Source organism: Lupinus angustifolius, chromosome LG14, assembly GCF_001865875.1.
Source record: "Lupinus angustifolius cultivar Tanjil chromosome LG14, LupAngTanjil_v1.0, whole genome shotgun sequence".
Classification (NCBI taxonomy): domain Eukaryota; kingdom Viridiplantae; phylum Streptophyta; class Magnoliopsida; order Fabales; family Fabaceae; genus Lupinus; species Lupinus angustifolius.
This window is the reverse complement of record NC_032022.1, coordinates 16,042,890-16,069,392: the sequence shown is the minus strand read 5'-3', so window position 1 is coordinate 16,069,392 and position 26,503 is coordinate 16,042,890. Positions and strand designations below refer to the sequence as shown.

At 34.6% G+C, this 26,503-nt stretch overlaps 3 protein-coding genes across 5 annotated transcripts; 1 reads left to right on the top strand and 2 right to left on the bottom strand.

Moving 5' to 3' along the window:
- Nucleotides 1,115–16,230, top strand: LOC109326583 (Niemann-Pick C1 protein). Of its 2 annotated transcripts, none has more exons than XM_019559288.1 (39): nucleotides 1,115–1,178; nucleotides 1,407–1,477; nucleotides 2,394–2,493; nucleotides 2,723–2,830; nucleotides 3,070–3,186; nucleotides 3,558–3,708; nucleotides 3,877–4,124; nucleotides 4,262–4,450; nucleotides 4,593–4,669; nucleotides 4,746–4,863; nucleotides 5,272–5,355; nucleotides 5,838–5,933; nucleotides 6,005–6,106; nucleotides 6,219–6,287; nucleotides 6,943–7,038; nucleotides 7,122–7,229; nucleotides 7,684–7,797; nucleotides 7,994–8,077; nucleotides 8,253–8,381; nucleotides 8,870–9,068; nucleotides 9,179–9,322; nucleotides 9,523–9,566; nucleotides 9,826–9,909; nucleotides 10,045–10,113; nucleotides 10,203–10,279; nucleotides 10,583–10,652; nucleotides 11,238–11,387; nucleotides 11,759–11,824; nucleotides 11,936–12,080; nucleotides 12,395–12,459; nucleotides 12,537–12,602; nucleotides 13,121–13,214; nucleotides 13,514–13,550; nucleotides 13,690–13,747; nucleotides 13,905–14,015; nucleotides 15,031–15,098; nucleotides 15,462–15,528; nucleotides 15,607–15,675; nucleotides 16,125–16,230. In XM_019559288.1, the coding sequence occupies exons 1-39, from the start codon at nucleotides 1,134–1,136 to the stop codon at nucleotides 16,203–16,205; spliced, it is 3,870 nt and encodes a 1,289-aa protein (XP_019414833.1). In that variant the 5' UTR covers nucleotides 1,115–1,133; the 3' UTR covers nucleotides 16,206–16,230. The 2 variants fall into 2 exon arrangements, with proteins under 2 accessions (XP_019414833.1, XP_019414832.1); XM_019559287.1 differs by having other exon boundaries at nucleotides 4,262–4,456.
- LOC109326586 (catalase isozyme 1) lies at nucleotides 17,612–21,951 on the bottom strand. Of its 2 annotated transcripts, XR_002105261.1 has the most exons (9): nucleotides 21,805–21,951; nucleotides 21,593–21,689; nucleotides 20,180–20,457; nucleotides 19,225–20,001; nucleotides 18,935–19,024; nucleotides 18,284–18,351; nucleotides 18,097–18,190; nucleotides 17,770–17,890; nucleotides 17,612–17,737 (listed from the first exon to the last, which is right to left on the bottom strand). XR_002105261.1 is itself a non-coding variant. In XM_019559290.1 (8 exons), exons 1-8 carry the CDS (start codon nucleotides 21,817–21,819, stop codon nucleotides 17,831–17,833), a joined length of 1,479 nt encoding a protein of 492 aa, XP_019414835.1. In that variant the 5' UTR covers nucleotides 21,820–21,951; the 3' UTR covers nucleotides 17,612–17,830. The 2 variants fall into 2 exon arrangements, 1 of the variants encoding a protein (XP_019414835.1); XM_019559290.1 differs by having other exon boundaries at nucleotides 17,612–17,890.
- On the bottom strand, nucleotides 23,388–26,198 carry LOC109326588 (small nuclear ribonucleoprotein SmD3b-like). The gene is made up of 7 exons (XM_019559292.1): nucleotides 26,156–26,198; nucleotides 26,095–26,123; nucleotides 25,446–25,676; nucleotides 24,117–24,169; nucleotides 23,949–24,015; nucleotides 23,805–23,861; nucleotides 23,388–23,629 (listed from the first exon to the last, which is right to left on the bottom strand). The coding sequence occupies exons 3-7, from the start codon at nucleotides 25,602–25,604 to the stop codon at nucleotides 23,570–23,572; spliced, it is 396 nt and encodes a 131-aa protein (XP_019414837.1). The 5' UTR covers nucleotides 25,605–25,676; nucleotides 26,095–26,123; nucleotides 26,156–26,198; the 3' UTR covers nucleotides 23,388–23,569.

The following is a 26,503-nucleotide window of genomic DNA, read 5'->3' as shown; positions in this document are numbered from 1 at the left end:
GGAGGGAAGGAAGGAAGGGAATAAAAAGGTAGAACTCATGTTTTTATTTATATCTTAAATATATCAGATTTATGACAAATTTTATCATCTGTATATTTAAAAACTAATACATGCTATCAATATTATTAATTATATTCTTTTTTCTTCATTTTCTTTCTTTTTCTACCATACCAAACAAATATAAAACATCATATTTCATATTCATATATTGTTCTCTTCATATAGTGTTAAAAACACATTTGTCTAATCTATTAGGGAATATGGTCAAATTTTTTTAGTAAATTACACTAACTTTTGAGTTTTAGTGAAATACATAAAACATATTTTTTAGGTACTAGTTTATCTTATGTGTAATAAACTAATCAATTTTAGAGTATATGATTATCCTTCCCAACAAGCATCACTTCCAAGAACTATTAACTTTTTTGTCTATGTGAGAATCTTACAAAACCTTACTAATAGACTAAAATCATATTGATAACCACCTCCATTGTCACTGTTTCTTTTGCAAAAACACAAACCACCCTTATTTATATAGAATATATTACATCGATACGTGTATCTTATTATTGATGAAGTGCAGCAAATAAATGCATCTGATTAATAAGAAAATGATAATTATATGCTCCCCTACCATTAAAGACCCAACTTTAATGGAGCAGGAATCCCTCTTATGAGTGGTCGTTGAATTCACAGGTTTCATGCCACATGTATATATAAATGTCTCTCATGCACAACTACTCACTATAATCTATATATAAATTTCGAATAATTTGTACAATTTCATTCAATAGATGGGGTATCAAATGTAATTTACTAATTTTTAAAAATAAATTTATATATGACTTTTTAAAAGGGCGAAAGGTTACGGTAAAAAGTTGAATAGTGGAAACAAATGAAAACGGCAATGTGACAGAAAATTCTATCAATAAGAGAGAAAAATGATTTCTTTTTTATATAAAAGTTAATAATATTATTTTTTCTTTATTTTTTAGACATTTTTCTCTTCATTAATGGAGATCGATCTTATCAGATACGACGAGAGGCACACACATAGGTATAAAACTATCTTACCACATTTCAACAACTTCCTTTTCAACTCTCTCTCTCTCTCTTTGTCTTCTCATTCTCTAATGGAGGTTCGCTTACGGTTTCTCACTTCACTCTCTCTGTTACAGGCAATCACTTCTTCAACTCTTCTCTCCTCTTTCTTTCCATTTCTATGGTAACATTGCATTTATTCCATTTTCAATTATCCAACTCTTCAGAATGCTTCAAGATTTTGAGAATGGATGATAAATGATGCTTTACACTTTTAACTATTTCTCTATCATTGCCATGCTAGCTACAATTGGAGTTTGAATGCAATGATATTTATATTAACGTGATTCATTCATATTTTGCAGATATGTCTCATTTTATCATTAACAAAAGCAGACACAAACCTTCTTATGGCATCCAAGGTTACAACATCGGGGTAAGTATAAAGTATATCTGCATTGCTTTATGTTTCTTAGTTCTTACCAATAGTCAATTGATGTATGTTGAGTGTTACCCTTGGCTTGGCATATCGATAAGTTTGTTCTTGTGACTTGGAGGTCGCGTAGCGTCTCCGGCACTTCGCTTGTGGGGTTAAGATTGCGTACATGTATATACTATCACTAGGCCCCACCGGACGGGAGCCTCATCCTAGTAGTTGTCCTTTAGTGTATTGATGTATGCTAAGCTGTGCTTCAATTCCGCAATCTGTATATGTACGACACTTAGGCCTTGTTTGGGAGACTTATTTTGAAGGGAAAGGGAAGGAATAAGAGGACTTAGGAGGACATTCCGTTGTTTGAGAGTTTAGTTACAGAAGTGAGAAGTGAGAGAGTTTCGTTGTTCCTGGGGTTTTTAGGAGAAAAACAAGTTCAAATACCTAATTACCCTTACTAATATTTTCTAATTACATTTATGCCCTTTTGTTGTATATATAATACATAAAATATTATTGATTTTTTTAAAGAGAGGGTAAAATAATATTTTTGTATTACATTAATTCTTCATCCACCTCCTATCTAACTTCTATACTCCCAAATAAGGGAGAGGTTTAATTGAATTTGCCTTCCCTTCTCAACAATGTTCCATTTCCTGTCCAAGTCAATCATATATTAACACGTGGATAAAATAAAATTTTTAAAAGCAAAAAGTAATTAAATGGACATTATGATTGGCTTGGGACATGGAGTGGAACACCATTTGGAATAGGTGATCTCCATCCTCTTCTCATCCCTCTTAACTCCCAGGCAAAGCCTTAGAGAATTTTGTTGTTTATATTAGCACTGCATGCAGGACAATAATTTAATGTCTGCTTATGATGCATTAAACATAAATTTTCATTTTCTTATATACAGGGAAAGACATTCTGAGAATTATTGTGCAATGTATGACCTTTGTGGAGCGCGAAGTGATGGTAAAGTATTGAATTGTCCACATGGTTCCCCAGCTGTGAAGGTATATTTGAGGGACATTTTTCATTTTCTGGAGCTACTATTAACCTACTAAATAGATTCATTTTCTTTCATTATCTTTTTTGCATTTATATTTTATGTTCTATGCCATAATATGTGATTATGAACTTCGACTTATTTTCTTCTAAGCTTAATAGATGCATCATATCTTCTGCCTTGAACTTTGAAACCTTTAAGATTTTCACAATCTAGCGAACTCTTGTTTTTCCCAGCCAGATGATTTGCTCTCGTCGAAGATCCAAAGTTTGTGTCCAACAATTACTGGGAATGTTTGTTGTACAGAAGCTCAGTTTGACACATTAAAGAAGCAAGTTCAACAGGTAAGCCTTTTGTTGAAATTTATATATGCACATTCATCGTGAGTGAACAATTTGAATTAATCACACAACTTTCATTTTAAAAGATTTTATGGATAAATATGTATACTAATATACCGACCAGTGGTGGTTTGTCGCTATATGTCTCCACATCTTCCTCGTCCATCTTCCTCTTTCCTGAATATTACAAGCTTCTTGAAAATCTGATGCACATGCTTTTAATGTATTGTACATCCTGGCAGGCAATTCCTTTTCTTGTAGGTTGTCCTGCATGCTTAAGAAACTTTTTGAATCTGTTCTGTGAGCTTACATGTTCTCCAAATCAGAGTTTATTTATCAATGTGACTTCAGCTGACAAGGTAAGATCCAGGTCATTCCTCTAACTTTAACAATTTTGCTCTATACTGTTGCATTTTTTTACGTGCAATTTGTTATTTATCATTCATTAAAGCAGCAAGATAATTATCTGAAATATGTTTCAGCTAATATCTAATCTCTGCCTTGTTTTACCCAAAATATAAAAACAAATCTGATTGTAGTCATCCTAAGACTATAAGTATGATATATTATTCTTTAATACAATATTAACAAATTTGAACTACTAAGAAAGCACCTCGTTTGTGTTCTGTATTAAAGAATTTTTTATTTATTGTTATCAGTATTTTGGTTGCTACTGCAATATTTTTTAATGCAATTATTACTTATATGCTTCAACTATTACAATTTGCAGGTTGGTAGTAATTTGACAGTGAGTGGGATTGATTTTTTTGTAGCTGATGCTTTTGGTGAAGGGTTATATGAGTCCTGCAAGGAAGTAAAGTTTGGCACCATGAATTCCCGAGCTCTACAATTTATTGGTGCTGGTGCTCAAAATTTTATGGGTAAATTTTATTTTAAAATATTGAACCATCTATTGTACCTCTTTCTCATGTACCTCTTTAACAGAAATATTGTATACTGTCATCCCTCTGTGTTGCTTATATGAAATGATTTCTTTAGTGTATTGCTTCAAGAAAGCTTGATGCTGACACTGAGATTGCTTTTGGCAGAGTGGTTTGCTTTTATTGGTAGAAAATCGGCCCCTCATAGTCCCGGTTCACCATATGCAATTACATTCCATCCAAATGCAAGCAAATCATCTGGCATGAAACCTATGAATGTTTCAACTTATTCATGTGGTGATATTTCTCTTGGCTGCTCTTGTGGAGACTGTCCTTCATCCTCAGTGTGCTCTAGTTCACCTTCAACTACCACTCATAAGAGGGACTCCTGCTCCATTAAAGTTGGGTCTTTAACGGTAAGGGAACATATAATAATGATTTTGTTATTAACCAGGTGCATTTATTTGCTGATCTTGATGAATAAAATGTGTTTTAACTTTTAAGCCTACTGTGCATTCTTAACTAATATGATTTTACCTTTTGACACCTGCAGGTGAAGTGTGTTGATTTGATTTTAACAGTCTTATACATCATACTGGTTTCTGTGTTCTTGGGTTGGGGATTGTATCATCGGATAAGGGAAAGAAAACCGGAATCCCGAACAGGATCGGTGTCTAATATCATTAGTGGTGGTGTGCAGCATTCTTTAGATAGGGAGAAGGATGATAACCTCCCAACACAGGTTCATGTTAGTATAAACTATTTCTCCATTATAGACATGTTTGACTATTGTCTTCCCTTTTTTAAAAAAAAGAGCTTCTTTTCTTCCTTATGCATGCTTGTTCAATTCTGACTTTGTTTCGCCTGATGTTGATGATCATAAGATGATGCAAGATGATGCACTAAACAGAAATGGGGTCCAGCTCTCAGCAGTGCAAGGATACATGTCCATATTTTACAGGTCACTGCCTTCACTATCAACACACATATAAACTCACATAGATGGTATCTGACCTTATGTGTGTTAATATGATCAGGAAATATGGATCATATGTAGCTAAGAATCCAATTACGGTATTGTCTTCATCTTTGGCCATATTTCTTCTACTCTGTCTAGGTCTAATCCGGTTCAAGGTTGAAACACGACCTGAGAAGGTAAGAAACAGATAGCTGCTTTCTATTCTTTAAAATGCTTGTTTAATTCTTTCTACTCTCTTTCTAAACAAGGTTGTGTCCACCTGTTTGAAAGTGAATTTTGCTTTTGTTTTAAGATCCAAGGGTGCTTTAGATCAACCATTATATGGATGAAAATAATGTTGGTGGGCGTTATTCGAGATTTTTTTAATGTGGGCAAAATATCATTAACATTCTGTAATTATGGGATGTTCAAAGTGGAATGAAAAGTTTTTGCTTTGGTAGGGAAGAAGTATCATTAACATTCCATAATATGGTTTAATTAAGTGTCTAGGATACTTTTTATCCAATTATTTATATTTTCTCTTATTTCTATACTTCTTTTACGTTATTTCGGAGTTTTTGAAAATAACGTCCTACACTTTTCAGCTCTGGGTAGCACCTGGGAGTAAAGCAGCACGAGAGAAACAGTTTTTTGATAGCCACCTTGCTCCATTTTACAGAATTGAACAGGTTTTTACACCCCCTCTTTTCCGACTACTCATAATGCATCAATTTATCAAATTTTCATCATCTGTATAGATATGTGTCGACTATGAATGTTTTTTTTTTTAATTTTATTTCATTATGACTCACTTCTTCTTATGTGAAAAGGATGCCTATTTCTTTTACATTTAGCCCTTGCATGCCTTTTCAGAGATAAAGCAAACCAAAAGACATACTTGTTTGTAGAAGCTTAATTTTTCTTTATTGAAGCTTACCAGGTTGCATTGTTTTCCAAAATGGCATGAAGTGGTGAAGCTATATAGTTGCAATATTTTTTGATTACACTATGCAGTGTTGTGATCTTTTCTTTTATTCCTTAATGTTGCTATTAATTTATATGTCAAAACTAGTCTGCACTCTGAAACATGATGGGATTTGTAATCATCTTCAGGCGAGATGTGTTGCTCTCATCTATTTTGATGAATGACAGTGTCCTCTTCCTTTTGCAGCTCATACTGGCAACAGTTCCAGATCATGTGAATAATACAGCACCAAGAATTGTGTCAAAAGACAACATTGAGTTTCTATTTGAAATACAAAAAAAAGTAAGTGTTCCATGTAGTAGTAATACTGAAATATTTAATGATTATGTTGGATTGATCACATTTTCTGTTAGGTTGATGCAATCCGTGCTAATTATTCTGGCTCGATGATATCTCTCCAAGACATCTGTTTGAAGCCACTGGACAAAGATTGTGCCACTCAAAGTGTTCTGCAGGTATAGTGATCGATTGGCAGTTAGCACATTTTAATGTTTCATTCATTATTGTAATAAATTTGCATGACTTTGGCTTCTTTTGATTCACATTTTTCTCCCTCCTGGTTGGCAGTACTTCAAAATGGACCCGAATAATTTCAATGATTATGGGGGAGCTGATCATCTTAATTACTGTTTCGAGGTAATAAATGTTAACTTTACATCTTGAAATTCATTGTTCTAGTAGATGTTCTTAATTTCAGCTGTTATTTTTGTAAGATCACATGAAAAAAAGTTCCCAAGATCTCCTGCCTGACTGCACAAATGTATTCAATGATCAATGATATCATTTTCTCTGTGCAGACTTTCATGCTTTGAGCAATGAGTGATTTAGTACCTAGCCTACTACTTGGAATACATTTTGTGTTGCACTTGTTCTATATTCTAATATGACATAACAATTACTATTCAAATCTTATTTATCCAGTGGTTGATATGTATGGTTGGTACATGCATTTAGGAGGGTATCATTTTGATTGAAATCTTCTTGAATATTATGGGATTGTCTATATCTTGGGGAAGTTTGGGAGAGGGCATGCATGTCATGAGCTTCTCGCCTGTACTCCGTTACACGTTGCATCAATTTTAGATTTATAACTATGATGAATAAACCTTTGTCTGATATCACTGATATGGTATTTTCTGGTTCTTACTATCTGGAGACATCAATCTGAAGCTTGGTTGCTGTCTGGAGACATCAACCTGAAGCTTTATCCATGACACGGACAGTTACATTCATATATGTATAATATAAATGCAAAACAATCTGATTATTTTATAACTTTATGTTCATTCAGCATTATACCTCAGCAGACCAATGTCTGAGCAGCTTTAAAGCTCCTCTTGATCCAAGCACTGTGTTAGGAGGTTTCTCTGGGAATAATTATTCTGCGGTACTTTCTCCACCCTTCTATCTTGTGCATAAATTTGGTTTCGTCGAGCATATGATAACTATACCGTGACTTATTCAAGACAGGCATCTGCATTTATTGTAACTTATCCAGTAAATAATGCCATTGATGAAGAAGGAAATCAAACTGCCAAGGCAGTTGCTTGGGAGAAGGCCTTTATTCAGTTGGTGAAGGTATTTATAGTTATACTTTTGTATTATCTCACTGATGAGTCACTCATATGTTCATGATTGTTCAACCTGTTTATAAGCCACAAGTCCCCATAGAAACTTGTCCTGCATAGTTAGTCTACTCTATATTTCAACTTTTAAGCTATAGTGGCCAATTTGCATCCCCCGAAAGGAACCTGGTCAAGGTTGCTGCAATGTCATCCATCCCTAGGAAGTCGCTGACGTCGGGTGTGATTCCTGGTGAGTCTTAGAAGTAACACTTGGTTTAATTTTACCCCAGCCCCAGGGCCTCTCCTGTAGAAAGAACAAGTAAAAAATGCATAAAATGTTGTAGTAAGTTTTCTGCTTGTCCTTTGTGATGTGACACGGTTGTTTATCCTGCAACTAGCCCATTGACATTTCTATCATTTACTCTATTTTTTATGATTTCCTGTACTAACTGTGTCCTTTGTGATAGGGTGAGCTTTTATCAATGGTGAAATCAAGAAATTTGACGCTTGCTTTTTCCTCTGAAAGCTCGATTGAGGAAGAGTTAAAAAGAGAAAGTACCGCAGATGCTATTACTATATTGGTAATACCCCTTTCCTTTTTATTTTGATGCTTGCTTGTCCAAAATAATACTGAAAAGAAAGCTAAATCTTTAGGCTGAGGCATGATTGTGGAATTGTGTGAATGAGTTATATGTCAAATATTTTTAAAAAATGCAACATTTTCTGTTTGTGTGTGTGAATTCTATAATCTTTTTATTGTACTTCATTTTATTGCAGATTAGCTATATTGTGATGTTCGCGTATATATCTCTTACTTTGGGGGATACATCACATCTTTCTTCTTTCTATATTTCATCTAAGGTGCAGTCTCAACCACAGTATCAAGCTATCTTTCTTTTCCCTCCTTTTTGTCATTACCTTCCCTGCTCCCTAGCCCTTCATTTGTGTTGTGGAATTAATATCTGAGTTTAAGAAGCTTATGCTATGGAGATCGATTTTAATAATATACCTATATATCTAATTCTACAATTTACAGGTATTGCTTGGTCTTGCAGGCGTAATGCTTGTAATGCTGTCTGTCATTGCATCAGTCGCATTTTTTAGTGCCCTTGGTGTAAAATCTACACTGATCATCATGGAAGTTATCCCATTTCTTGTTCTAGCTGTAAGTTTTATTTTTCGTATAAAGCTATGAGATGACAGTAAAACATATATTTATAACTATTGCTGTTGTTTGTGGAGTTTATATTTGGTGGTGGTGTTATTATTGCTATTCTAAAGATGATACTGTGATATTGTCCTATAATACACGATTCTTCTGTTTAAGACAGATGAGCAACATCAATTCTTTAGTGTACCATGATTTATAATAGATGACTGTTCTGTTCAAGATGGATGAACATCATAAATGAAACTAGAACTGTTCTGTAGATAATAGTGCTCCTACCTATCCAAATATGTAATTGACTGCCACACAGTTTGTATCATAATTGAACTTTCTATAGTAATGTATGATGGCATAACTACAATTGTGCAGTAGCAGAGCAACTCAGTAGCGAGTAACTGATCCTCACAAATTAAAACATTATATTCCAATTCACCAACTAATTTTTTTATTAATTTTTACCATTTTCTTGAATTGATTTGCATTAGGTTGGCGTGGACAATATGTGTATACTTGTTCATGCCGTAAAAAGGCAACAAATGGATTTGCCTTTAGAAGGACGAATAAGCAATGCACTTGTGGAAGTTGGACCATCTATAACACTGGCTAGTCTATCAGAGGTTTTAGCATTTGCAGTTGGAAGCTTTATTTCAATGCCTGCATGCCGTGTGTTCTCCATGTTTGCTGGTAAGTTTTTATCCTCTCACTCTCAGAACTTTTTATACTTTTGCCATAGTCTCAGTTTTTTCTTGTGTCAACCACTAATCCTTAGCTTCCCTTCACACCTTATTTCACAGCATTGGCCGTTTTTTTGGATTTTATCCTGCAAGTTACTGCTTTTGTTGCTCTGATAGTTCTCGACTCTTTGCGAGCAGAGGATAAGAGAGTTGATTGTTTTCCATGCATAAAAGTGCGTTCAATGCGTGTGGATTTTGATAAAGGTATAACTAAAATTTTAATCTAGGTTAACGGTGGACCTTCCATATCTTATCACTGCATATTTTTTCAATTTGACTGTAACTTTTCCCACTTCTATCTTTAATAATGATTATTTTGAGGACCAAAATGAACATTTACTCCAAAAATAGATTGGAAGCTTTGAATGAATTCTATTGAAGTTTGTCTTTTCAAAACCTCTCAGGTGTTGGACAAAGTAAACTTGGTTTCTTGGCTCGATTTATGAAGGTACCTAACATTACCTTTTTAGAAATAGTTTGGTCACGGGTAATTAATAGAGGACTAAATATTGGGTATTATTTATAAATTTTTGAAGCATCTTAGTATTTAATATTCACAGCTAATCATGCCTGTTAATAGTTACTAAACTTTGCATTCTTTTTAAATTATATAACTTCTTTTTTCCAACTTTTGCTGTTGACTTCATTATAATGTTTATCAGTTTTACTTGGTTTCTTATCCTTCTGATTTATCTCTCCTTTTTCAGGAGGTTCTTGCACCCATTCTGAGTATTTGGGGAGTAAAAATAGTTGTCATTGCTATTTTTACAGCATTTACATTGGCTAGCATTGTAAGTCTTTGGATTTGTTTCTGTATCCGTGAAATTTAATTAAAGCATACCTGTTTGTGCTTCTAATGCATCATTTTCTTCCTTCCTTTCTTTCTTTTCCCCCTTTTGTAATTTGTTTTCATCTTAATCACATAGGCATTAAGCACTAGAGTCGAGCCTGGTTTGGCACAGAACATTGTTCTTCCTCGAGACTCATATCTTCAGGTTTAATAATTTCACCCAGCCTCGTGTTGTCATATTTTATTTTATCTATGTGCATGTATTGAAGCTATATATCTGCGTACTTCCTGCAGGGCTATTTCAATAATGTTTCAGAATATCTCAGGGTTGGACCACCTGTGTATTTTGTAGTGAAGAACTATAACTACAGGTATTTTTGTCATAAAAGGGAATAGTAAGGTTGTTTGCCTTTCACGACATAGTTTTGTGGGTAAGCCTCAGTGCAATGCTAAGATTGTTTGCCTCATGACCTGGAGGCCATGGATTCAAATCCTAGAACAACCTCTTCACTTGCGAGGGTAAGACTGTGTACAACTACCATCCCCAGACCCCACTTAACTGGGAGCTTCATGCATTTGGCTGTCCTTTTTTATGTTGTGAAAGGGAAATGCTTAACCTTCTTTCAGTACTTATAATGTTGAGGATGATTCATTCTAATGTTTTTTCCTCACAGCTCTGAATCACTGCATACAAATCAGCTTTGCTCCATTAGCCAATGCAATTCAGACTCTCTTTTAAATGAGGTAAATCATTTGTAGTTGGCTTATTTGGCTCTGATTGGTCTATATATGAGATGTAACCATGGGTTTTGGTTGTTTGTGGGACATCAGACCTTACAAATCATTTTTTCCTTAATGAGACTCCAGAAAAGGATACCGGAAAAGGATAAGACATCCTAACAACAGACCAAAGAAAACACCTAGGAACTAGGAGACGGGGACACTCAGCAAAGCATGCCAGTCTCTCTGCATATCTACCAATGAAACACCTTTAAAAACCCACGTGTGGATTCCAAATGATTAACCCTATACCCAAGGTACCAATGACCCAAGTTCTTGTGTCGAAAAAAAGACATTAGTAGAATCAATTAAGAGGTTGTAGTTCATTAACATCTCTTTTATGCAAATTTCTGAAAAAAATGAGGTTCCAATAGGAGTTATCTTTAGAGTAGAGCTGACAAACAGGTGCATTTGTTTTGTGCATATTGATCTGGCAGTGAATGCTTTCCACCTTCTTGTTTGCATTGTTGTTCTTTTCCCTTTAGTTTCCTTGCATATCTGCAATAACCTGGACATCCTTTTTGTGGGTGCTGTCATTTTACCTTGTAGATTGCCAGAGCAGCCCTAGTACCAGACACAAGTTATATAGCCAAGCCAGCTGCTTCGTGGCTTGATGATTTTCTTGTGTGGGTATCTCCAGAAGCATTTGGGTGCTGCAGGAAGTTCATGAACGGGAGTTATTGCCCCCCGGATGATCAGGTCTGGTTCACACATTAGTAATGTAGTAATTTATTTGTCAAACTCCAATTCTGTTGTAAATAACTTTTTGGGTATGTTTTATGTTAGGATTCTTACCACATATTTTATGGTGATTTCATAGAGAATTTTTCATGATCAGGAGGAATGTACTAAATGTAGCAAGACTGTTTGACACTTTTACCTAAGACTTGCAGTTTAGTTACTTTATATTATCTTCATCATAGTTGTATACTACCATGAGGATGAGATTTTGCTTTATTGGTCAATAAAATTTACCAGAAAACAGATGTAGGTAGAGGATAAGATTCTACTGCAATATTCAAGGGATATAATGATTTAAGGGCATCTGACAAATTAATTTTCCTTTCCAGCCTCCTTGTTGCACTGCTGGTGAAGGTTCTTGTGTTTCAGATGGAGTATGTAAAGATTGCACAACGGTAATTGGACAAATGTCTTCTGATTGTTGTTTGAATGTTTCGTATGATGGGTTAGAATGGTCTGTTATTTATGTACGGAGGCCTTAACCAAATACTTTGTGGATTATTCAGTGTTTCCGTCACACAGATCTCCACAATGGTCGTGCATCTACAACACAGTTTAGGGAGAAACTGCCATGGTTTCTTAGTGCTCTGCCGTCTGCTGATTGTGCAAAAGGTGGTCATGGAGCTTACACAGGCAGCGTTGAACTGAAAGGTTTGTTGATTTTAAATCTATGTCATCATGTTCAAATACACTATTAAGTCCTCCTACTCCACTTTCTTGTTCAAGTCAAATTTAGACATGGGATTCCCTCTGAAGCAGTATAAATTCCAGTGTTAACATCTGACTTAAAAAAATGGTGGCCTGGTGCACGAGACTCCCACCTGATGTGGTCCGGGAGCTCGGGAGGGTAGATGTACACAATCTTACCCCGCAGGTGGAGAGATTGTTTCCGGGATTTGAACCTGTGACCTCATGTACAACATCTGACTTTAGCATGAATTATTTGTCTGTGTTATGGTTGTCAGGCTATGAAAGTGGCATTATACAAGCATCATCATTCCGCACATATCATACACCACTGAACAAGCAGGTAGTATTTCTATATTATTTGTTCTATGATTACAGCAGCATCAAAGAGCCCAAGTTTTAACTGGAAAATTGTTGTAGAATGACTTTGTTAATTCAATGAGGGCTGCTCAAGAGTTTTGTTCGAGAGTATCTGAATCTTTAAAGGTAATGTAACAATCAGTTCTACTTGCTGAATCAAATTTTTTTGGCTCTTAGTATAACATCCTAGCCTTGACATGCAACCCCTTTGGTCTATGAATTTACTAATTGTGTCACCTTTTAAGCATAAATACCACCTGCAATATATTATTCCCTCTAAAGGGAGCCTCCTGCGACTCGAACCCGTGACCTCCGGGACTTATGACCATTGATTCCATTGAGGCGTTACCACTAAGCTATTGTAGCTCAATGGTAGTGGCTCAATGGAATTAATGACTATAAGTCCCCAATGTCATGTTCGAGTTGTGAGAGGCTCTCTTTAGATGAAATAAAATAGTGTTGGGGTGTTAAGTGTTACATATAGATATTATGGTAGAAGCAAATTTAGTGTTGACTTTCTCGTTTCTTGCAATTTATGAGAACATTAACCCCATGCTGTTTCTGCAACGAAAAATAATGAAGTAGCAGATAAAACTCATTACCACATTACTATGCCCAAACTAACATTCACTTTACTGGTGCAGATTGAGATCTTCCCATATTCAGTGTTTTATATGTTTTTCGAGCAATACCTAAATATATGGAAAACTGCATTGGTCAACCTTGCTATAGCCATTGGTTAGTATTGATATTTCTATGTTTTTTTGGTGCCATCATTGATTCAGTATTCTGTGCATATTGTTTTACAATGTTCCTTTCATGAAAAAAAATAAGGGTGGTCTTCATGGAAAAACTTTTGGGTTAAGGGTAAGGTGAGGATACTGAAATTTGGGAAAATTGTGGAGAAATAGATTATTCAACCACTTAATTGTTGATTAAACAGTTTACTTCAATTTATTTATGTATTATGCATGTTGATGAGCTTGTAATATATTGTGTGCAGTACTTAATCACATAATCATTTAATGATGTAACAGGTGCAGTATTTATTGTGTGCTTGGTTATCACATGGAGGTGAGAGTTAGTTTATTTTAGCAAATGGTTTAATCTGCATCCCCCTTACCATCCCTTCTAACCTCAATTAAATTGAATTTTGTTTGATCAATCAATCAAGTCTTGATTCAACCCTCCTTTGCTTTCAACCTTTTTGTAGTTTTTGGAGTTCAGCAATCATTTTGTTGGTGTTGGTGATGATTGTTGTTGATCTTATGGTATTTTCCCTTCCTTTTAACTGTTACTTGAGCTTTTACTTCCTTGCTGATAGAAATATGTCATATAGTTCCTATTATGTATTTTTTATTTATAGTAATGGTAAAATATTTAAAATCACCTACTAAACTTGTGTACTTACAAGACTATGCTTTGTAGGGTGTGATGGCCATTCTAAAAATCCAGTTGAATGCTATTTCGGTGGTCAACCTTGTTATGTCAGTGGGCATTGCTGTTGAGTTTTGTGTGCATATGACTCATTCTTTTACTGTCAGTATCACTCTGCTTTCCACTTTTTCTAGTTTGGCTTATACAATATATATATATATATATATATATTCTTGTTTAAAAACTTAAAACTTTCGTTTCTTCCCTTTTACATTCCATTCATATTTAGTGAGAAAGAAATCTTTGTAGCTCATTATTCTTGCTTTTCGGTATCTTTTTCCATAGTTTTTTGCATAAAACTTAAATTGATAGGGTTTTCTTTTATAACAATCTAATTGCATTTTTTAACTACTAATATAAGAAAAATCATCAAAATCTATTATACTTGAATTTAGAGGTGTCAAAATGGGCTCGGGCCAAAAAAAGCTGCGGTCAAAATGGGCCAAAAGATGAATGTCAGTTTGGGGGTAGGTTCAGTCTACTTCTAAACTGGTTGGTAATTTCTTTGTATGGACCAACTGGGACAGGCTACAGGCCTAATTCAGGTCTATATGTTGTTCCCCTAAGCTCACCCATTTATCGAGTCTATTTGGGCCGGCTTGCTTTGCCTTCTCTACTTGAATTACATGTCATTATCATGTTTTCTTTAGGTTATGTATGAGAGTTTTGTTTCGGAGGGAAGGGAAGATATGATTTTTGAAATCGTCTCCTTTGTTTGGGAGTTTGGGGAAAAGACAGGGAAACTTTTTGAAGGTTTTCTAGAGTTCTCTAAAACCTCCAACATGTCCATTTCACAGTTTCCCCAATTTGAGGTTTTTCTGAAGATAAACATGTCAAAATGCCTAGATGCCTTTAATAAAATTTTGTTACATTTTTGTCCATTTCTCATTGTTAATTATTCCATTTAATGCAAAGGTAAAACAATATTATTTCATTATTTTTATTACTCCCATCAAAATTTCACACCCTCAGACAAGAAAGAAATTTAACTTTATTTGCTTTCCTTTCCTCCCCTTTATTGTCTCTTGATCTCCCTTCATCAATTTCCCTCATAACTCCCAAAACACAATCTTAAGATCTAGTTTCTATAAGTTTCCCATGACCAAATCTTTTGCAGGTAACAAGTGGAGACAAAGATCGGCGTGTGAAGGAGGCTCTGGGTACAATGGGAGCTTCAGTCTTCAGGTGATTTTGTGCTAGCAGAAATTTACTGTTCAGTTTCTTAAATTGCACAAATTGCATGCACAGAGCAAAGGAAAAGTCATATTCTTCATTCTGCTCTTTGGTGCTGCTACTAATTTTGAGGTGGAAATGATGAACAACAATAGATTCTTTGTTAATAAATTGTTGTTGATCCTTACGGACCACTTCTTACAAAATCATGTAGTGTTGATTCCCTCCAGTTTCCTTTTAACAATCAAATTTGTCTTTCTCAACACATTTCAGTGATATACTTTAGCTGTTTTCAAAATCATAGCAACTATCACTTTTGCATCGGCATCAACATACTGTTTTTTTCTGACTAAATTCACTGTTGTGCAATTGCAGTGGTATCACATTAACAAAGCTGGTTGGAGTTATTGTTCTTTACTTCTCAAGGACAGAAGTTTTTGTGGTATTATGAGTTCATTTTCAATTTTTACACAGACATATAGACACATTCTTTTCTATAACTAACCATTACAATTTGCAGATTTATTACTTTCAAATGTACTTGTCACTAGTACTTCTCGGCTTCTTGCATGGGCTTGTTTTCTTGCCGGTCAGTGTCACTTCCTTCACAATTTTTTCTTTTTTGACTAATGAAAATGCATCAAGTGTCATAAACCTTAACCTTCATTTTAGAGGAATCCATTTTTTGTGAAGTTCAAAAAGCTGTTTGTTTATGCTTGATGGACTCCAACTATCCAAGCATTATAGTGTGAGAATTAACAATCAATAAATGTTTCATAAGTCACAAGATACTGGTAGCTAAACAAAATTGCAACACCATATATGTTCCATTAGCAAATCAGTCACAGTGTGTGCACAACTAAACCTTTATTTCCTCTTTTTTTTTAATTTCCTAGACTTAACTGTCTTAGTTTAACCAAATTGTATTGTTTAGTCAAGAATCCTTGGATTTTTTGGCAAGGATATTATTAACCCATGGGTTTCCATGGTAGAACATTGGTGTACCGAAAACATATTTTCTTGGTTTTTTGGTTGCAGGTGGTATTAAGCATCTTTGGTCCACCTTCAAGATATACAAACAATGAGGAAGGGGAAAATGCTTCACCAAATTCTTCATAGCTATAAACTTGAGGCATTATGTGTAAAATACCAAATGTTGAGAATATAGGCAAAGAGAATACAAGAAGTACACCAATTTTGACTTACCAGCCCCTAAATTTATGTATCATAACTCTTCTGTATCCAATTAAGCATGTCTTGTCTGTAAGGTTAGGGTGGAGAGCTTATGATAATATTTTTTTTATACTATTAAGGTTATCTCCTCACCTTATGTTAAGAAACTAATCCCTTTCGGGGGTTCGTGACTGCCTCTCCTAACAAGTGTTATGGCAGCAAATTGAATTGATACGTTTATGTTAGAAAATAAAAATTGTAGCTTCGGTATCATAACACCTTTGTGTATGTATGTAAGCATATTATGGAAGGTTAAAGTTGGGGTTTTCTGATAAGATGCAAGTTCTGTTGTATATCTATTATATCTACCTAAATTATAAATGAGGATGAACAAAGATGACAACCAGCATGTGTGAGGAATGCTCATTGCCAATATTGATTCTTTAATTAGGTATGTTTAGATCTCAAGAAGTTAGAGAAATATTTCCAATAAATAATATTGATTCTTTGCCACTAAAATGTTTCCATTTTCATCATTTACTAAAATGGTTTTGGATTTTTAAAGGTACAATGGAATTCTTGGCACAAGAAAATATGAAACGAGTTAACTGTTAATATAATATGTTAAGACATCACTCAAGATCCTAACAAAACTAGTTGGGTAATCAGCCTCCACTACTTACAAGTTCTTGCTTTTATTTTTTTTAAATTATAGTCATGATTGTATTTTATTATCATTATAATGTAACTAAAATAAGGGTTCCAGCTATTGCGTACAAAATATGGGACAGATTAATAAATAAAAATGTACTACGAAAAGACTCCCCCTCTAAGTATACATGAAAAATTAAGAATGTCTTCATCTTAAAATCACTTTGTAGATTGAGATTTTGATACACCTAATTAATCAAGCGTGTACTCTTGCTTAATGTGAGTTTTTACTATAATAAATAAGGTAGGTTGATAGCTAAATGCCTCAATCAATACGTGACAATATAATAGCTACAAGTTGATCATCCAAACATAATTGGCTAGGAAGATTTCATTACCCCTCAACTTAAGAAATATGAATCTGATCTATTTGACCTAAGAATAGAGCAAAGTATTAATAATAATAAACGCCAAATGGTTAGCGAAATGAAAAGCTAAATATGTACATTAGTGCTAAGGACATTTAAATCTAGTAGTGGACTTTTATTTTTTTGGTAGATGGATACAATAGTAGACTTTTAAAACTTAATGACATTTATTAAGTTGATACATGGAATTATTGGTACACAATATAACAAGTTTAATTACTACGTACCTTCACTAGTTCACTGCAAAGGACTTGTACACTAGCACCAGTGATGTTTCTCTCACTTTTACCATTAGAATAAAAGCAGAAATGCACAGTATATCAAAATATAAGTGGGTGTCTATGTAAAACATATTTTAGAAGGATAATGCATCCTAGTACCATTCCTATATTATAGTATTGCAACAAAAGGTTTAATCCTTTCAAATGATCCAAACTCATACCCATTTCCACATCTGCAACTCTTGCAACCATTCCAGAATCAGCAACAGCCTTAGAAGCTTGGTCTCACATTCAGATGAGATGCTAATTTTTGACCGAGAGAACGATCAGCCTGTGTAACAATACCAACAAAGTACATTACATATTAAGTTAGTAACAAAGTCATCATCTCACACCTTTTTCCATTTTTCATACATAATTTATGATTATTTATTATCAATTCATCATTGCTTCTAAAGCAAAAAGTCTATTACTCAATGGTGTGGAGAACAGTGATTTGAGAATATCATTGTTGAAATTAGTGTGTTTAAGTCTCACCTGAGACCAGTATGATATCCAGATGCTACGGATTTCATGGGTGACACGTGGGTCGGATAAAGCATCAACCCATCTGCGGATAAATCTATCTTGCCTGCAAAGAAATCAGAAAACAGTAGAGAGAATTCAACATTAGGAACCACAAAATATATTCCATATTTATCACATTGGTAGTTTATAACAGAACCTGTCAGGTTCCCAGGAACGGTATCTCTCTCCTGGTTGCTTGAAGTTGTTCTCCTTCTCAATTATGCACTGCATATAAATGTAGTGTTGTTGATACATTCATCATGACCTAAAGCTTTTCAAGAAATTTATAAAAAAGGGCGACCTAGTGCGAGGTTCCCACCTCGTGGGATCTGGGAGGATAAATATACGTAGCATTACCCTCACAAACGAAAAAGTTATTTCCAGGATTTGACCTCGTTAGCCTCCAAATCACAAGGCAAACAACCTTTACCTTTACGCTTAGCTAGCTCTCTATAAGTGCATATTTTTCATCAATCATGCACCACTTAACCTTTGTATTAATTAATGCCGAACTTTAACAAAAAAATATTTAACCTGTGTAGTGGGTCCACTCTTTTGCCTCTTTATTTGTCAATTAGATATATCTAATGACAACATTGGTTTAACCGACTAATTAAATCAGTCATGCTTAATTTGTTGTCTAGTGCTCTAATTGAATTTTTCAGAAAATTTGGTCACAAATCTAAAACGTGGGTTTTCTAAGACTAGAAAAATAGTGATAATACAATCTAAACTGAAACCCATGGCTGGTGGATCCCTTCACTTACAGATGTTCCATGTCTGCATTAAGCAATTGATCAAAACTAACCTTCTCACGCTTTCCATTGAAGATAGCAGGAGGAATGGGGAAGCTTTCTGCATGGCGAACAGGATCATACCTTGAAGGGAAGTAATTGACCTATAAATTGATAGAAGTCAACAATTAGAAAGAAAATAATTATTGCATACATCTAAAGAATAAGTTGCAATATCACATGAACACTTGAGACATACTGAGTATGGTCTATGAATAATGTAACAGCACAATGTAGATAATGACAACTAGCTTCTAATACAGAACACGAAAGATAAAAGAAATGAATGAAAAAATTAATTGACCTCTTCATCCCTGTGCATGAAATTCATGAAACCTTCATGGTGATTATTGTGGTGAGCAGACTTGGGAGCATTCACAGGAAGTTGCAAATAGTTTGGTCCAAGTCTGTGCCTCTGTGTATCAGCATAAGAGAATATCCTAGTTTGAAGCAACTTATCATCTGAGTAGTACACACCAGGTACCACAATGGCAGGGCAAAATGCAAGTTGTTCATTCTCAGCAAAGAAATTATCTATGTTCTTATTCAAGACCAAGCGACCAACAGGTTGTAGTGGTAAAATGTCCTCAGGCCAAGTCTTAGTTACATCAAGTGGGTCAAAGTCAAATCTGTCTTCATGATCAGGATCTATGGTTTGAATGTATAGTTTCCACTCAGGATAGTTACCAGCAGCAATTGAGTCATAAAGATCTTGAGTGGCATGGCTGTGGTTGGCTCCTCCCACCTTAATGGCCTCTTCCTCCAATAGAACCTTCACACCACATGTAGGCTTCCAGTGAAATTTTACATAGTGTGCTTTCCCAGCCTTGCTGATCAGGGTATATGTGTTAACTCCAGAACCTTCCATATGCCTGTAATCTTGTGGGACACCCAAATCATCAAACAAGAAGGAGAACATGTGAAGGCTTTCTGGATGGTGGGAGAAGAAGTCAACGATTCTCCAATTCTCCTGGATGTGTGACTTTGGGTTGGGTTTAAGAGCATGAACCATATCTGGAAACTTCATCCCATCACGTACAAAAAAGACAGGAAAGTTGTTTCCCACAAGATCAAAGTTACCCTGTATTTACAGGATAAGAATAAGAATCATTTACTGAACCAGATTACAACCATTACCATATCACCTCTTTTTAAAAAAAGTTATCAACATTTCGACAAAAGTTACAACTTACAACATGAATTTTATTTACTGACCAAAAGATAGCTTTAAATCATGCTATATACTACTCAACCTTTACCTCTCTGGTGTAAAATTTCACAGCAAAACCACGAGGGTCCCTCAAGGTTTCAGGGCTACCACGCTCATGAATAACAGTTGAGAAACGGACAATGACGGGTGTCTGCACTCCAGGGGCTCGGAGGAAATCTGCACATGTCAGGTGAGAAATGTCATGTGTGACTTCAAAGAAACCCTTTGCACTGGCTCCCCTGGCATGGACAACACGTTCTGGGATCCGTTCCCTATCAAAGTTTGCAATCTTTTCCACAAGGTGGTAATCCTCTAGGAGAATTGGACCTGCCAAAAGGGATAAAATAACATGTTTTCTGATTAAATGCGATTCAGTATGAGGTTTCTATGGATAAATAAAAGAAAATATTAAACTGTACATGAATATGTAATTTCTATGGTATGATGAAACCCCAAAAAATATAGAAAAAATAGTGCCATTTTTTCTAATAAGCAAAAGTTATATTAGAAAGAGCACAAGGGTGCTAACCCAATACAAGAAAGATCAGCAAGTAATCTCTTTGGAGTATATAGTTATACAGTAAATAGGATCTTTAAACCAATTCGCAAACATCAGGAAAGATAGAACTATTTTTTAGAGAAACCAACTCCAAGATCTTGCTTGAATCAGATTCATGATGTGCACATAACTAGTCTCCTTACTATAAAAAAATTATATCATTTCTCATGATCCATAAAGACCACCTCACCACAAACCACACCATCCTCCAAAACTTCAATCCTTAAAGTTTGTACCAATAGCATCATGGATTTTTAAAGACTAAGTAGGATTGGTGTAGCATTTGGAATAGGGTTAACTATCACTTAGGTCCTCCAAATTTGTTCATAAGAATTTAATGAGTAACTTTCAGGGACTTCAAAAATCATTTAACAAAAATATTTCAAAAACTTTGAGGATGTAATTGATTGACACTTCAAATATTAACACAAAGGGTAATATACAATAACAAAATTATCACATCATTGATCCACAAAAGAGTGATAGCCAAGTGTAAAAATCACAGCCTGCTATGCTCAACTAAATATAGTTAGTGTCTAATATAAACATAGGACCACTTTCTGGACCAATCACATTCACTACTTCACACCATATCTTGGATGAGACAAAGATATATACACACAGTATAAGCGTTTTTTATCGTCATTACAGCATTCACCATTCATTCTCAATCATCATTGACTTTTCAAAAATTATATAAGAGATAATATTTCAGTGTATAAATATTATTGTCTTCTTAGATACCATTGGTATTAGATTATTTAACAGATTATACTTCACATGGATATGGATAAAGTTTGGTTAATTTAAAAAAATTACACTAACGTCCCCTCAGATTGAATTATTATGACACTTACGTAACAAAGTTAAGTTGAAAGGAATGAAAATAAAGAAAAAAGAAACCTCTGGTTCCAACGGTGAGAGAAGAATTATTGTTCCAAACAGGAGCACCAGAATTAGTAGTCCAGAACTGAGAATTGAAGGCGCTAGAAGGACGATACTGCAAATCATAGCAATAGCATGAATAATAAAACAGTTATTATTATTATTATTATAGAATAAAAGCGAAACAGATGAAAGAGAAAGAGAAATGAAGAAGAAGAAGAAGAAGGTACCTTGTAAGGATCCATTGAATGATGAGAGAGAGAGAGAGAGAAGATTAGAGATGAGGAATTCAGAGCCACTCTTCGCGCCTTATATATCAACCAATCCCCTCCTTTTTTTTCTCTTTTTTTTTCTTCTATTTTTTCCCAATTTCAATCATTGTCTCTTTCTTTTTTTAATACTTTATTATTACCATTCAAAACTTATATTAATAATTAAATATATCCATTCTCATCCATTAACGGATATCCACGTAAAACTTATCTTCAATTCTTTTATATCACCAAAATACGTTAATTCACATTTTTAGTACTTTTTAAGATACGTGTATATATTGCATAAAACAACCTTACGCAAATTATATTCTACTTCAACGGAAAAACCTATATTCGTTGAATTATTTCAATAATTAAATTATATATTTCAAATAACAATGTTTATATTATAAATTTACTTTAATATATAATTTAACTGATATATGATTTATTAATGATCCGTTAAACTACTACATCAATGTCAATATGTTTAAGTATTAATAAGTTTGATACAAACATTAATGGAAGATATTAGAGGTTGAGACTCAATAAAGGGTTCATTACAACTAATACTAAAAAATCAGTATTGATATCTATATTTACTATTATTAGAGCAGATTTTCAGTTAATTAACCTAACAAAAAACGAAAATGGAATAATAGTCTCTTCATCTTATCACTGATATTTATGGAATGTGAAATTTTAGGACCCACAATTATTATTATTATTGAATAAGAATATATGATATAATTAGCACAATTTTATGGTGTGAATAGAGATAGATAAGAGAATCAGATTAAATTGAAAACACGAAAAAGAGAAATGCTAAAAATGATGAAAAACAATAGAGTTGATTCATCACTAGTTCCCTATCTTGTTTGTGGCGTTTTCTCCTATATTTGGTGAGAGCCACTAGCCAGAAAGGGCGATTTGGACCGTTACTAGCATGACACGTATGCTCACTTCTTGAAACGTGTGTTCTCTTCAAAATTATCTTCTATTCCAATTCTTACATATATATCCAGGTACGGAAAGTCGGAAACACATCTTCTGTTCCATAATCTATCACTTTACGTGTGCGTTGATAAATCAGATTTATTGTTATTTAGGTTGGCTGTAAATTTGGTGTACGTTGAAATTGCAAATACAAGATAAGTGGATATGGTATAGCCATGTACACTAACTTCTAAGCATGAGTTTTATTATACTCATTTTCTTTTAGAAAATAGAAAAATATAAATGTCTTGACTTTCATATATTCCAAGTAAATAGGGATACAAGATGTTCATTTGTCTAATCAACTTTCACATCTCATTTATATTGGCTTGAAATAACACAATTTCTCCTCATTTATCATGATTTGAAAAATGCACTATCAACTTTAATCAATACACGTTTGGAAGAATCTAGAGAGTGCTAATCAAAACAAGCAAATTATGCATCGATACCTTCAAATGCATTGCACATATAACACATATGTTGAGTAGTTAATCAATTTTTTCCTAAAATATGAATTGTTGGATTTTACTTTCAAAATTGCAAAGTGATCCCCCCCCTGGATTAGAATATTAGAGGGCATGGAAATAAATTTGACATTCAGTACATCCATAGACACTGATCTATGCAAGTTTGAGTATGGAATTTCTATTCCAGTTTCTCTCTCAATAACAGAATAGCTTTCTCCAAGAAACTTTATACATCAGGTCCAACATACAGGGCATAGAGACTATATCAATGGTAATCACCTCCGAACTGGTGGTACACCCCTTCCAGGTGCAGCTCCACGGCCAGCAGCTTGAGCCTACACAAGCACATTTGCAGTTACACCGTGTATATATATATGTGTGTGTGTATATATATGTATATCATATTCATAGGTCTTTTTAAAGGTAGTTGCCTACAACTGCACTAAAGAACTAAGATATTAAAAGAAAACTAGAACTATACTAATGAACTGAGATATTAAAAGAAGATACCTTTGCTCGCATGGCAACTGCTCTGCCCCTACCAACACCGAGTGATGCACCCTTGCCCTTCGAGAGATTCGGAAAAGCATTAATTACAAAATCATACATAAAACAAATATTAAGTACCCAATCATTTGAAAAAGAAGAAGGTACCTTGACTCTTGCATCCAAACGCTTAAACATTGGAGCATTCTTCAGCATGTCAGGGATGACCATAAACCTGCAAAAATTCTTATATTATTTCAAAGCACTGTCTTCACAGAAAACATACATCCTTATTTGGAAAAAAAAATATTAAGTTGATGAGTAATATATCCATACCTGACTTTGCTCCCTCGAATAAATACATGCTCAAGTTGCGATGTTTTTCCATCCTGAGGAAGATTAAGCCAAATCAGCAACTAATGTGAGTAGTTTGCATTTTGATAAATAACTTCAAATTGGAGATATTAAACACCTCTACATCAATAACTTAACAAATGTACTTTCAGTCTCCTCCTGTTTCCGGCCTATCCCACCAAATACATTGAGAAAAATGGAAAAGCAACAAGCATATAAAGCCAAGTTAACACTAAGGCATGTCCCGGAGAACCAGTGAACAGAATGGTGATGCATTATTGCCAGCAATGTACTTAATACTAAAGTTTGCCTTCTGTGATGCATTATTGAACAATAATATAGTTTCTATTATTGGGAATATTGAATGTGTGGTGCTCACATGGACTACTGCTATCCTAGTAGATTTTATTTCCTAATTACAAGGTATGCCTAGTTCAAAACTTCAAAATACTTTCCTTTTCTACACTATTTTCCTAACTGGCGCATGTTTCTTTGATATTTCAATTACACTTTATTTTCCTTTTCTATTGCCCCTGCTGGATCCCCGCGATGACCAAAAGGTCAATGGTTCGATTCCTAGGAGCGACACTTGTTGGAAGGGGCAGCCACGAACCCCGAAAGGGATTAGTTCTTTACCCAAAAGGATGAGGGAATACCCTTGGTAGTACAAAAAATATACTCTATTGCAGCATGAGATCCAAAAGGTCTAGCTGAAACTGTTGCTACTATACTCAGTACACAGCTGGTGTAACTGTCCCAATGCCTTTATGAAAACTGTTAATACTACACTTGTCATACAGCCACACTAAATAAAACCACCATCACAACATTTAACATGTGTCAAATTCACAAGTCGTAAGGAAGATAGTATCCAAGTTTAGAAGCATCCATATCACTTCCCCTCAGGGACCCTTCTGCAACTACAACAATGATATAAATTCCACGTCCACTTCTATCTACTGTAACATTCCACACCAACTAAATGGAGATCACATGTATTCTCTATAGTGGACACGTCAAACATGCCACATGCCAGAAACAATGATCAAATACGATACAACACAGTTATGGTCAATTTATAAGTTTCAACTGAACCTCATTTCCATGAAACTCAAACTGGAAGTAGAGTGAACCCAAATAACCTAAATTTATGCATTAATCAGAATGCAAAGAACAGCAAACAGTCAAACTCATCACCCATCGATAAAACTCAACATTCAAAAACACCCGAAGCCAAATAGAAAAAACATAAGTATAGGTAACGACAAATAAAATGACAAATAAAATGGAAAATGTGGTAAGAAGTAGTACCTTGGCGGTGTAGGTAATGCTCTCGAGTTGACAATTCCAGTTGTCCTCGCATTCAATCATGCTGCCTCTATAAAGCTCTCCACTTTTAAGCTCCACACTCACCACATGACCTGACGCCTCGTGGAGTAGCTTCACCGGTATTCCCAAGCTCCTGCTCATGTTTGTTCTTTGTTTAAGTATTCGTAGAATCCTAATCCACTAAAACCCTTCTTAGTCAACTCTACTTAAATCCTGAGCACAACACTAACACAACATCAAATCAAACATAACTCATCTTGATTGTTAACCGCAGCCAAAACCCACCCCATTGCTAATAATCTTTTTTAGTCCCAATATTCAATTAGATTGCATTATTTACTCAATTAATTTAACAGTACAAATATCAGACCTAAGGAAGCTCCGTGAGTAAGATTTCATTTGGATAATTAACAATGAAAAGGAGTAAAACCTAAAACCCTAAATCCTATAAAATACTCGAAATCATTGAGACCATTCAGCGTGCAGTTTCAGAATGCAATAACGATAAGAGAAAGAAACACACTTATAAATCATGGAGCAGAATGGATTAGTTAAATAAAAACATACTAAATCATTGTATCGAAAAATGAAGATAGAATGAATAAAATAAATGAGTTACTTACCTGAAAGCTGAAAGCTTAAAGCTTAGAGAGAGTTGAATGCTATGATTGAGTATTTTGGAAACACGTTCAAACCCGAAGAGTTGAGGGAACGTGTATTCTTCACTTGTTCCTAACCTATTCAAAACTTGTGTGTAAGTGTAACTCTACCGCATAACCCATCAACCCGTTATCGGAACTTTTTACCCGGCCCACCAAATAAAAGCCGCGACATTCTTTATTTTTTGTTTTCGTGTGTATCTCGCACCGAATATACTGATGGCCGAGCCGAGAACATTCACAAGACTCGAACCGTTGGTATTCAATCATATATCACTTGAACCAACCTTTGTTGTTATTTTTTATTCTTTTATCGTAGTGCTTTATATTTCTAACTCTTAACTATTTTATACAATTTTCCAAAATGTTCTTTCAATCCAT